The following is a 12545-nucleotide window of genomic DNA, read 5'->3' on the forward strand; positions in this document are numbered from 1 at the left end:
CAATCATTAGTGGAGGCGTTTTCTCAACTGAGGTACCTTCCCAGATGATCCTGGCTTGGGTCAAGTTGACAGACTAGGCAGCGAACTGAGGTCCCCGAGGTCCCATGTTTTCTACTGTATGTGAGGGAGCTATGGCTGACCCCTGGATTTCTAGAAGTCAGCAGGTTCTGATAGGCTTGAAATAGTAGCAGTCCCTGTAGCAGTAACTGTTGAAAATCCAACCAGAAGCCAGAGAGATTCCTAGTACAGCCCTCTTTCTGCAAGGGGGTAGGTTGGGGGTTGGGAGGCTTAAAATCCTTGTTGCTATCCAACAGGCCAGCATTAGTGGTGGTTAGTTCTAAAAAGCCCCACCTTGAACTCTGCTGCCACCACTGGGCCAGACTGCAAAAAAATGATAGCTTAGGGGCCTTAGGCATTACCGAGGCCTATCGCCATCTTTCTTGCTACCTAAGCCTTGCCTTTGTAGCCTGCTCAGGAATAGAGGTTGTTGTGGTTATGGCCTACCGGTCAGTTCTGTAGCCTTCCCTTTGTGACCAGAGCAGGGATTGAGTCAGTGCCCTAGTACCTGAGTGAATGGTGTCTAAGTCACTCTCCTGCCTTACCTTTCTCAGGCTCTCTGCCTTCCCATCTGATTCTCCCACTATAAGGACTCAGTATTAGTTCTTCATGCCTTACATAATGTGGGAGTAGGATTGAGGATTTCTTGGACCTCTAAAACCATGCCATTGGCTGCCACACTGGGCAAAGCTCAGTTTAGCTCAGGGAGTTAAGTTGGCTGATTGCTGCCCAAGGTGCAGCATTTTCCCAGTTGCTGGGAGGGCACTCCTGACCACCAACAAACAGCACTAGGGTGGGTGGTTTGCAGCCTTGGAGGGTGGAACTTAAAATCTTCAGGTAGCAAGTCTGGACTGAGAGCTGGGCAATGAGCCCTAGGGTCAAAGCTCCTGATGGTGGGGCACTCTTCAGAAGGTGGAGGCCTCCAGAGCCATTCTGTAACTCTACTCTGCTGTTCTCACAGGTTATGGCTGGCCAGTCAGGAAGTGCTAAGGGAAGGAGTAGTGTTTTGTAGGAGTAGAGAGTGGTGTTTTGTCCAGAGAAAATGGCTGCTTTCTCTGACCCCCACTTTAATGAATATTTGATGCTAGCTCTCCAGGTTGTGAGGGGGTTTTTTTTGTTTGTTTGTTTTATTGATTTAGGTTTTTTTGAGACCGTTTTTCTGTGTAGCCCTGTCCTGGAACTCACTCTGTAGACCAGGTTGACCTCAAACTTAAGAGACCTGACTGCCTCTGCCTCCCAACTGCTGGAATTTAGGTGTGCCCCACCACCAGCATTTTGTTTTAATTTACCAATACCCACTCTTAAGTCAGGTACAGAAAATTACCAACTGGATTCAGCAGATAAACTATAGGCAGTAAATCAAGCTGTCAAGTTAGAGGCCACACCCAGGATCAGTTAACCAGCCCATAGCACAGTAGTTCTGAGTTCTGAATTTTGTTTTTTAATGTACGTATTTAATGTATGTGTTGGGGGAGTGCACACACTAATGTGCACATATGCAAAGGCCAGAGGACCATGTCAGGATCCCATTTTATCAGTTTTTGCCTTATCCTTTAAGATCTCTTATTGAACATGGAGTTGTGAGTTTTTAAGCTGAACCGGCTAGCCTGAAAACCTCAGGGAGCCTCTGTCTCTGCCTCCTAGCACTGGGGCTACAGCTGCTCTTGGTTTTTGTTTTTGTTTGTTTGCATAGGTGCTGACCAAATGGCCCCATCTTCTGGCTAACAGAGGCAGCTGTTCCTTAGGGAAGGGGCCTTTGAGATCTGCTGAGCCCAGGTTCCCTCCAGCTCAGAGCAACAATAGGAAGAGTTTATAGCATCCTGACCAGGCCCCTCCCTCACCATTGGTAAACAAACTGCAGAGAACCCTCAGTGAAGACAAATGTCTCTCCCTAGCTCCAGGGAGGAAAGCCAGAGCCGGTTTCTGTGGACAGGAGGGGGCAACTCCAGCACTGCCAGGCCTCTCCTCAGGGACAAGGCACCACACAGCAGCTATGTAGGAAGCAAAATAAATTTGAGCTGCAGCCCTAGGCTCTCAACTCCCAACTCTGGGCACCTGAGGATGGAGAGGTGAGGACAGAAAATGCTATTCAGACTGACCTTCCAAAGGCCCTCAGAGCTGACAGGGGCAGATGGAGCCAGTGTCCAGAAAGGAACACACTCTCTTCCTCACCTAAGCGCTCCCAGACATGCTGAGGGCCTGGACATAGAAACAGGAGTGAACAGATGGACAGTGGGATGAAGTGTTAGGACTCTGCTCCCTTGTAGGCTAACCCTGTTCCCCAGGCTTGCGTTGGATCCTAAGGCTTAGCTCCTCCCCATCTCTGTACTGTGGGCCGCCTAGAGGTTCATGAGGGAAAAGAGCAGACATGCAAATGAGGATCCCTGTGCTGCCTCCCGTACTGGGGGATGAAGTATGTGCTAACATCCTGCAGCCAGCCAAGGGGTCTGATGTGGCTAGAACGCAGTGGAGGGAAAGCTGTCAGAAGCTTGCAGGAGCAGGAGCATGGTACCTTGGATAGACCCATCAGTAAGAGCAAGGGGAGCTGGGGAACAGTGGTGCATGACTTCCTGCTTCCTCTGCTTTTCTTGGTCATAATGGTGTCCCCAGAGGTAGCCTGTATGAGGCTGCCCAGGACGCACCAGTAAACCCTGTGACAGTCAGCTTGTGTGCCCAACTGTTGAACAAAGCAACAGTGGCATATTTCCCCAGCTGACTGCATAGTGCTTGGGCCCTGAACCATCCAGCCTATCCAGCCCTCTAGGCCTTGGGTACCCTGCAGAACACAGTTTTTCCCATATCACTCTTATAGGTGTCTGCTCAGTGCCCATTGGGTAGGACAAGGAAAAGGCTACCAAGCCCCTAGGTACTTGAGAGCCCCACTTTGCCCCTGTGGACAGACCCCAGGTCAGGAAAGCCTAAAAGGGACAGGCAATGGGTGACCCTGAAGCAGCAGTGTAAAGACTATGTGTATACATGGGAATGGGGGAGAAGAGAGGGCTAAAACCTTTGCCCTCTAATTCTTTCAACTGCCACCAAGCTGAGTCCTCAAGGACACTGCTGCACTTCTACCCCACCATGGCTTGCTTACCTCTCAGGAAGCAGCTACCTATCGTGTCCCTCGTCTCCCCCCCCCCCCATTTAAAGATTTATTTTATGTATGTCACTGTCTTCTAACACACCAGAAGAGGGCATCAGATCTCATTACAGATGGTTGTGAGCCACCGTGTGGTTAATGGGAATTGAACTCAGGACCTCTGGAAGAGCAGTCAGTGCTCTTAACCACTGAGCCATCTCTCCAGCCTCCCTCCCCCTTTCCATCTCTTAAGTGACCTGGAAATGACAGCTTGAATCTCTTAAGGAAGGCATAACTGGCTTCCCACCCCTACTCCTCTAGCCCAGCTGACCTCAGTACCTGCAACTTTATACACAACACCAAAGTGAGTCCCTCCAGACCCCAGGCCACCTGTGTCCAGGATCTGCAGGATGTAGGGAGTCTGGGATTTCCTGAAACTATCAGACAACAAGGTCAAAGCAGATCTCCAGAACATCTCTGGACTACAGCCGCTACCACTATCTCCAGCTGCCAAAGTGACCGTTCTACCTGTTGTGCTTCCCTTCCTGGTCTCTATTCTAGAAGCCAGACCTCTGAGGTCTGGGCTGACAGGAGAGGCCTGCCTGGGCCCTCAACAAGCACCCCAAAACCAGACTCTTTGCTGCCGTTTCTAGCTTGAAATACATCAAGAACCAGAAGATAATGTGGGCTCGGTATGTTTAGTGGGCTAGAAGAAGCTGCGTGCCACTACCTGGCATCAGCACGGGAAGGATCCTTGTCTTCCAGGCAAGAGACACATGGCTGAGCCCACTGTCCCACAAGCTTTGCTCTGCACTGCAGAGGCAGTGTAGCAGAGAGCTACACTGTAGCCATCTCTGGAGCTGGTTCCCTTTATCTATGGCCGCAGGTGAACCACATGGCCAGTTGCTTCCTCTCCTCCCCCACCTCCAGGGTCCTGCCCCTGCCCCTGCCCCTGCCCCTGCCCCTGCCCCTTCCCCTGCCCCTGCCCCTGCCCCTGCCCCTGGACAGCTCAGGGACCCAAGGAGGAAGCAGCAGTGACTATCTAGGGTTCTCAACCTTCTTAATGCTGGGATCTTATAATACTGTTCCTCATGTTCCAGTGATCCCCAACCATAAAATTATTTTTGTTGCTACTTCATAACTAATTTTGCTACTGGTATAAATCATAATGTAATTATCTGATATGCCTGACCATCTTAGGCTATCCCTGTAAAAGAGTCATTCAACTCCCAAAGGGGTTGTAACCTGCACATGAGAACCACTGCTCTAGAGTATAAACTCTCTTTGCCCCTCTAAGGGACAGTGCTAATAAAATCGTAAAACAAGGTCTCTTCCTCAGTTCCTTGCTCTGTTAGGTCTCTTCTTTTCCTTCTGTGCATATGAACAAACATAACTGGGAATCAGAGAAATAAGAAGCCCCATCAGGGTTTGCTCTGAAAGGGCAGACTCAGGATTCCTGCAGCTTTATTGACGCTCATGCCAGAGCTACCAAGAGGTTTCCAGCAGCCACAGCACAAAGGCTCCTGCAGAGTCCCCATCCAATAGGCCTCTTCTGTGGAGACCTTGTCCTCACCCTGACCCTTGACTTCCATCATCACTTGCTCCTGTGACCTGGGCTCCGGTCGCCCGCCATCCGATGGTCTCAACAGGACTTCAAAGCATGTCTACCAGTTTGAAGGTTCCCTCGGGTTTGGCAGGAACCACGTGGACAAAAGTCTTGTAGAGCACAGCACCCTTGGGCAGACTAGTGACCAGATTCACAGCCTCCGAGTTTTTGGGATTGGGCACGTAGACTTCTTTCGTGTAGCGAACTATCCCCTCCTCCAGGGCATACAGGCACTTGTTCTTCCCCAGTCCCACCTGCAACACACAGACCTGGTCAGCTGGAAGAAGACAAGTGGTCTGTCCCTAGGCCTTACGCCAGATTTCTCCTTCAGAGTAAACCTGGAGCAGAAGGGCAGGCTCTGAGAGGTCCCTCTCAGGTTTCTCTTTTCCACTGCTTGGCACTTCCTCGCCTCTGTTCCTTCACCAACTCCTTCAGAGGGGAGGGAAATGAAAAGAATCCTAGACTGTTAATAATGATGCCAAGAACACTTAGACACAGTGCCTACTCACAGTTAAGTTCTGAGTTAAGTCCTGTTTCATAGTTTACACAGAGAACTCATTTCTCTGTGCATTAGCTAGATATATTTCCTGCCCTATTTTTCAATGATAATATAGTTAAGTGTTTTAATACTTTTTAAGTATTTAAATAAATACTTTTAAAATTGCTTATACTTTTTGTTCTTTTACAACTTGAAATTAGATGCTTGTCAAAACTTGAGGGCAAGGAGAGATGACTCAGTGGCTAGAAAAACTTGCTGCTCTTACAGACGACTCGAAGTTGGGTTCCCAACATCCACATGGCAGCTCACAACTGCCAGTAACACCAGCTCCGGAACAACCCAACACTCTTTTTTTTTTAGAGAGAAGGCAAGCAAGCTATGTGTCATGGTACGTGCCTGCAACGTTTGCCAGGACTCGGAAAGGCGATCACTACAATTTTAAGACCAGCTTGGGACATGAAAGTTCCAGGCCAGCCAGAGGTACACAGAGACACCTTGTCTCTAAAACCAACGAACAAACAAACCAACAAACAATACTGTGTGGCAGTCTTGCACAACCAGTCCTGTACTGTTTGGTGTCTCTCTGGATTAAAAGCACGAGTTTGAAGCCAGCAGTGGTGGCACATCACTGTCATCCTGGCACTCAGGATGCTGTGGCAGGAGGATGGAGGGTTCAAAGCCAGCAAGGGGAACATAATGAAACCCTAAACAAACAACAAAATAATAGCATGGCTCAGATTCTAGCACTGCTAAATACTCTGTGATTTAGGCGAGTTACTTTCCGGTGTCTGCAAATTGGGAATAAACTCACTACTTCATAGGGCCATCTTAAGCATCATGAAGAACTTGGAGCATACTTAGCCAAATCGGCCTCCACTGTCAATGTTTTAGTAAAGAATTCACGTCCAGTCCCCCCCCCCCAGGGGGTGTTGCATGTTGAGGGGAATGTCTTATTATGTAGTTCTGGCTGGCCTTGAACTCAGATATTTGCCTGCCCGCCTCTGACTTTTGAGTGCTGGGTTGAAAGGCATGCACCACTCTGCTTGTCTTTGGTGTCTATGATTTTAATTTTATGTACATAGGTTTGGCCTGAATGCATGTCTGCACCACTTGCATGTTTGCTGCCATCAAAGACAGGAGAGGGCGTCAGATCCCTAGAACTGGAGTTACAGATGGCTGTGAATCAGGATGTGAGTGCTAGGAATTAAACCCAGGGCTCTTAACTGCTGAGCTGTCTCTGAGCCCCTTTGATTTTTTCTTTCTTTCCTTCCTTCCTTCTTTCCTTCCTTTCTTTCTATTGGTCTTTTGAGATAGGGTTTCTCTGTGTAGCCCTGGCTGTCCTGAAACTTGCTCTGTAGACCAGGTTGTTCAGAGATCTGCCTGCCTCTGCCTCCCCAAGTGCTGGGAGTAAAGGTGCGCCCCACCAGGCTCTTTTGATGTTGTTTTTAAGGAAGGAAAAGTATTCACTGAATCTGATTCTGGTTGAATAGAAATATTTCTTCCTTTAGAGTCATAAAGGGGGAAATGTCTATTAAAATTATAAATTGATTAAAAAAAACCCTGAAGACACATGTACCTGTAGAAGTACAGCCCTTTCAGAAGGTAACCGTATCTAAACCATATTATTTCTAGGTCCTCGGGCAGCTGCAAGTGCTCATATGTCATTTATTTAACTTTCTTTCATTTCCTATGGAAGAGAAAAATGAGACCCAGGGCACGCTATCTGATGGTAGGCAATCTCAGCTTTAACTGGGGGCCACTCCTCTCTGAGCCTCTGGCCTTTCAACCATAAAACAGAGATGACATCTGCCTCAAAGGGACAGGCTGAGGACACAAGACATGCACATGAAGAGGTTGCCTAGGAAAGACAAGAAATGGGGAGAGAGCACGGAGCAACTCACATGGGCGCCTGGGTGCCATCTGAACTGCCGCTGAGTGCCAAGGATGTTGCCGGCATGAACGTACTGACCTGAAAGAGAAGTCCAGTGAGCGGACTCCGTGACATAATCACAGAAGCCCAGCAAAGTGCTGAGAAGTTACGGCAGCCCACGGCCCCACCAACCCCCAAGCCTGCTCCTGGGTGGACCTCTAAGATGGTCCTACATACAGGGCCCCATCCAGCAGACGCTTTTTCAGTTGCATTGCCTAAGAAACTGCAACTCACTAAGGCCCCTGCTCCTCCCCAGAGCTCACCTACCCTTTAATGTGGGGACAAGTGCTACAGTGAAGGGCAGAGATGCGGGTCAGCGAGGCACCCGAGTAGCATTTTGGCTCTTCTAAGAGCAGGGCAGCACTGTAGGAAAACAGAATTGAAGGCCCACCCTCACCTTCCATTTTCTTGATGCCATAGTGTTTGCCTCGTGATTTGCCACCAAGGTTCTTAGAACTGCCACCTGTCTTCTTGGATGCGGATCTGACAGCAAGTGCTGTAGGTGCTGTGGGACTCAGCAGGGCTGTCAACACAGAGAAGGCAGAGACACTGTTCAGAGAGGCTCCCAAATTCGATGTGCTTTCTTTGCCTCTATGGACCATTTGCTAAGCCGAGAAGTAGCAAGGGAGATGAGAAAAATGAAGGATGTGTGAAAGGAACAGAAACGCTAAGAATGTGGTGTTGAGGGAATGCCTGGGCAGGCCGCAATTCCAGGGGGAATTGGTCCAGAGGTAAGCAGGGTACGGGGGTGGGGGGTTGTGACTGGTGGTGATGTGTGTATCAGGGAGAGCAGACAGTGAACATAAATAGGGGGAGAAAACAGCTTGTGCTCTGGCTCCTGACACATTCAGTCCAGCTGAGCAGAAACAGCACAGAAACAGATGACGTGGACACTAGACAGCTGCCTCCTTCAAAGATTCACTCTCCTGCCCAAGGGAAGGGCCAGACCACGAAACGTGCAGGGCTTCTCCTTCAGTCTCACTCTTAGCTATCCACTCACCCCCTGAACACCAGAAAACTGCACCAGAAGGGCAGCCCGTCAGAGGGTGGCTCCTGCAAGCTACTGGCCATTCCAGAACAGTCTTTTCTTCCCAGAGCCCATAAGCAGAGATGTTGCCTAAGATTAGCATTAATCTGACCTCTCCACTCATCACCACAAAGGACTCAACATTTACCTTAAAAGGATTAATAATGTGGGAGGCGTTCAAGGGAGTAGAGATGATCAAAATACACTGTATACATGAAATCAAATTCTCAAAAATTAAATAAAAATACTTTTGAAAGAACATTATCTTAAATGCATACTAATGGGGCCGGAGAGGTGGCTCAGAGGTTAGCAGCAGTGACTGCTTGCAGAGGACCTCAGTTCAGTTTCTAGCGCTTTTGTAGTGGTTCCCAGCCATCTCTAACTCCAGTTTCAGGGGACCCAAGGCCTTTTCTTACCTCTGCTGGTACCATGTGGTTTGCATATATACACACAGGCAAAACATTCATACACATAAAATAAAATTCAGACTAACATGGGCAGTTGGCTGTCTGTTTTAAGTTTCTAGGTATAGATATAGGATCTTGGGGTCTAGTATCAGCACAGTTAGAGAGGCTTTATGGGTGTTTGGGGCATACATTCACAGTATTGATTACCTTGGTCTCTCAAATTCCCATGAAAACAGAAAGTTTCTGGGATACAAGACTAGCGATAGGAACTCAGAGCAGGCCAGGCTGGGCATAGCAGCACATTCAAGCCTTTGATCCCAGCACTTGGGAGGCAGAGGCAGGCAGATCTCTATGAGATCACAACCAGTCTGGTCTACAGAATGAGTTCTAGGACAGCCAGGGCTACACAGTGAAACAGTGTCTACAAACAAACAAACATCATCAAAAAAGAGCTTACAGAGATATGTTCAATGTCCAGCAATGGAATAGAATTTTCCTAACCCTAATCCCCTCCCCCTCTCCTGTACCCCTCTCCTGTAGGCCTTAAACTTGCAATCCTCTGGCCTCTACCTCACATATAACCTGAGGTTACAGGCATGCACTTCCTGGCTTCATTCACCGACTTACTGGTGACTGATGTTTTGAAATAATGTTTTGTCTACATTATTTCATTCATAAATGCCTGCTTTTGTGAAAAACAAGAATCTACAGATTACTTCTCTCATTTTACAGACCAGTAAGACTTGTGGAATCTATCTTCAGAACAAACGGATGTCATTTTCACCCACTACCCTCCAAGCCCTCTACCATCACCACTAATATCTTGGCCAAATCATCCTACAGCAAGTGTTCCAGATGGTTTTCCATGTAGGTTATTTTATTTATTTATAGCTTTTGAGACTGTGACCCAGGCTGGCTTTGGACCTGATGCAATCCTCCTGCCTCAGACTCCTAAGTGCAGGGATTGCAGGCACCAGCATTCCCGGTCCCACCAGGTTTCATTCTCATTTATTTCTTTGCTCAGCCTGCCTCCTCTTGGTTTGCTCCTCAAAGTGTAAAACTGGATCAAGTCACTTTCTTGCCTTCTGTCTCCACGGGGTTGGTTGGGTCTGTCTCTTTTAGGTCTTAATTGTTATCTCTTGAAGAGCCATCCTTGATGCCCTAATCTAAGACTCTTCACAACACTATTTACGATTACAACTAAATTACTCACATGTTTACTGGCTGAACTTACAAGGCGTTAGAAATCATGTTTATGCTAACAGGGTCTCATCAGACCTAAAATACCAGCACGAAGACGGCAAACTTCACAGTGAGAACCTGTCTCAAAAGTGAGGATAGGAAAAAAAAAAGCCAAGTCCTGAATATCTGCTGAATGACTCGACTAAATTTTTTGAACTTAGTCTTCTTCATATACGAAGGGATCCACATAAACCCAGGGGCACAAGGTATCTGGAATAACTATCCACCAACAGGCATTCATTCTCAACTACCACCCTCTGCACAGCACCGCCCACCACGTGTCACGTGACCGGAGACAGTCCGCCTCCACGAGTCCCGAGTTCCACACTCCTTCCCTGTATGTAGAATTCACACGGGCTCCGGTTTCCATCTCCAGGACTCCCTGGTGTTTCGCCCCGCAACAGCCACAGTGCTGAGCTACCTGCTGCCCGCGTCCTCAGCGTAAGCGCCGCCGCCGACGCCATGTTTGCTTCACATTCACTTCCAGGCTGGGAAGTCTGTTTCCGCTACCGGGATAGATCTACTTCCGGGTCTTGCGTACAATTCAAAGAGTGGCGGGAGCAATTAACAGGTGAGTGCAGATCTCTCAGGGTTTATGGCTGGGACCTCCAGAGACTTTTGCAAAGAATCGTGGGCCTCAGAGTCGAGGCGTGTGGCCGGCACGGACATTTGTACCACTCCAGGAACCAAACGAAAGTCCCTAGGGAGGGACCAGGGTGATGCTCAGCCAGATTCTATGCCAAACTGGTTGTATAAGCACAATTTCATTTAATTCATTTAATTACAAACCTAAGTTATTTGTATTATGCTAAACTGAGATCCAGGAAGGCTGCAAGCATTCACAACCTACAGTCACTAATTATTTGTTGAATGAATGACTCTTGCGTGTAACCCAGTAACTTCAGTGCACACACAAGAGAACTGTGAAAACATAGTTATTCAGAATATTTGTATGTGAATATTTGTAGCAGCATTATTCACAATAGCCAAGAAAAAAAAAAAGCACGGTAACTGTCTATCAAGCAATAAATGTGAATATTATTCAGCTATTAAAAACGAGGCAGTACTGGTGCATAGTATGGCCACAGAAGGACCTTGAAAGCATGACGGTGAAAGACACCAGTCACCGAAGGCTCATACTGTGTGCTTTTTTTTTTTTTTTTTTTTTTTTTTTTTTTTTTTTTTCTCGGAGCTGGGACCTAACCTAGGGCCTTGCGCTTTAGGCAAGCGCTACCACTGAGCTAAATCCCCAACCCTACTGTGTGCTTTTGTGAAGTAAAGTACGTAAGCCCGTAGAGACAATGGATCTTGTTTTGTTTGTAGGCACTGGGAGAGGGAAAGAACTTTTTTTTAATTTTTAAATTTTTTTTAAAAAAGTTTTAAATGGTTATAGAATTACTTTTGCTTTTGAGAAGTCTGACTGTATCATGTAGGCTGGTCCTGAACTCAAAATACCTCCTCTATCTGCCTCCCAAAAGATGGGATTGCAGTTATGCACCAGCATGCCCAAATCATATCGGATTTCTTTTTGTGGTGCTGGAGACATTCTGGAATAAGATGATGGTAATGATTACACAACACAAATATGCCTAGCCCCATTAGTCTGAATGAATGATTTATTTATCTGTTATTTGTCATGCTGGGATTAAAACCCACACATGGCTCTACACATGCTAAGCAAGCACTCTGCCATTGCTACTCCCAACTCCTAGAGTACAATTTTAAGTAGTATACTCTATTTATGTGAGTTGTAAGGGCTTGGGGTTTTTCTGTTTTGCTTTGTTTTTTGTTTTGTTTTTTGGGTTTTTTTTTTTTTTTTTTGGCCTGTGTGAGCACATGTGTGCACATGGGTGTGTGCACAGGCATGCATTCCACAGTGTAGGTTCTAGGAATTGAAATCCATGCATCTTTGCTCACCAGGCCATCTTATTTACCTATGTTTTTATTTATTTTAAAATTTCATTTATTTTTATTTTTATATTGATGTGGAGGCCAGAGGAAGGTGTTGGATCTCCTGGAGCTGGGATTACAGTCAGTTGTGAGAAGTATCCAGGGTGAATGCTGGGAACTGCACCCGGACCTCTCTAAGAGCAGTATAAACTCAACTGCTAAGCTGGCTCTCCAGCACCGGCATGGGTTTTGTTTCTTATGTTTGTTTTTGGTTTAGAAAGATCTCCATGTTGGGGTGGGGGGCAGTGAGCTATGACCCAAGTGGTAAAAGTGCTTGCTGCCAAGCCTGATGACCTGGATTCAATCCCCAGGACTCACACCATGGAAGGAAAGGACCGACTCCCTGAAAGTAATCCTCTGATTGCCACATCTAGACTGGGGCATGTATATGCCCACACATATACAAATATTTTAATTTTTTTTTAATGATCACCATGTTAAATCAAAAATTATTGTGCACACTTGTTTTTAAAGATTTATTTATTTATCATTATATATAAGTACACTGTAGCTGTCTTCAGACACACCAGAAGAGGGCATCGGATCCCATTACAGATGGTTGTGAGCCACCATGTGGTTGCTGGGAATTGAACTCATGACCTCTGGAAGAGCAGCCGGGTGCTCTTAACCGCTGAGCCATCTCTCCAGCCCCCTGTGCACACTTGTGATTCCAGCGCGTGTCAGTGCAAGGCAGAGGGATCTGGAGCTCACACTCATCCTCAGCTGCGTGAGTTCAAAGCCAACCTGAGCT

At 47.2% G+C, this 12545-nt stretch overlaps 1 protein-coding gene across 1 annotated transcript; it reads right to left on the reverse strand.

Annotated features, from left to right (window-relative positions):
- Positions 1–4560: 4560 nt before the first annotated feature.
- Positions 4561–10345, reverse strand: Mrpl27 (mitochondrial ribosomal protein L27). Its single transcript, XM_032913623.1, has 4 exons — positions 10266–10345; positions 7566–7691; positions 7140–7207; positions 4561–4993 (listed from the first exon to the last, which is right to left on the reverse strand). Exons 1-4 carry the CDS (start codon positions 10306–10308, stop codon positions 4787–4789), a joined length of 444 nt encoding a protein of 147 aa, XP_032769514.1. The 5' UTR covers positions 10309–10345; the 3' UTR covers positions 4561–4786.
- Between the last annotated feature and the right edge of the window lie 2200 nt (positions 10346–12545).

The sequence above is a fragment of the Rattus rattus genome, chromosome 9 (genome assembly GCF_011064425.1).
Source record: "Rattus rattus isolate New Zealand chromosome 9, Rrattus_CSIRO_v1, whole genome shotgun sequence".
Taxonomy (NCBI): Eukaryota; Metazoa; Chordata; class Mammalia; order Rodentia; family Muridae; genus Rattus; species Rattus rattus.

Excerpts from the sequence above, each read along its gene's own strand:
- Mrpl27 (XM_032913623.1), bottom strand. The coding sequence starts at position 10,308 with ATGGCGTCGGCGGCGGCGCTTACGCTGAGGACGCGGGCAGCAG. Across the intron at positions 7,692-10,265 it reads GCTGAGGACGCGGGCAGCAG|CCCTGCTGAGTCCCACAGCA; the intron begins GTAGCTCAGCAC and ends CTGTGTTGACAG. Across the intron at positions 4,994-7,139 it reads GATGGCACCCAGGCGCCCAT|GTGGGACTGGGGAAGAACAA; the intron begins GTGAGTTGCTCC and ends TGTGTGTTGCAG.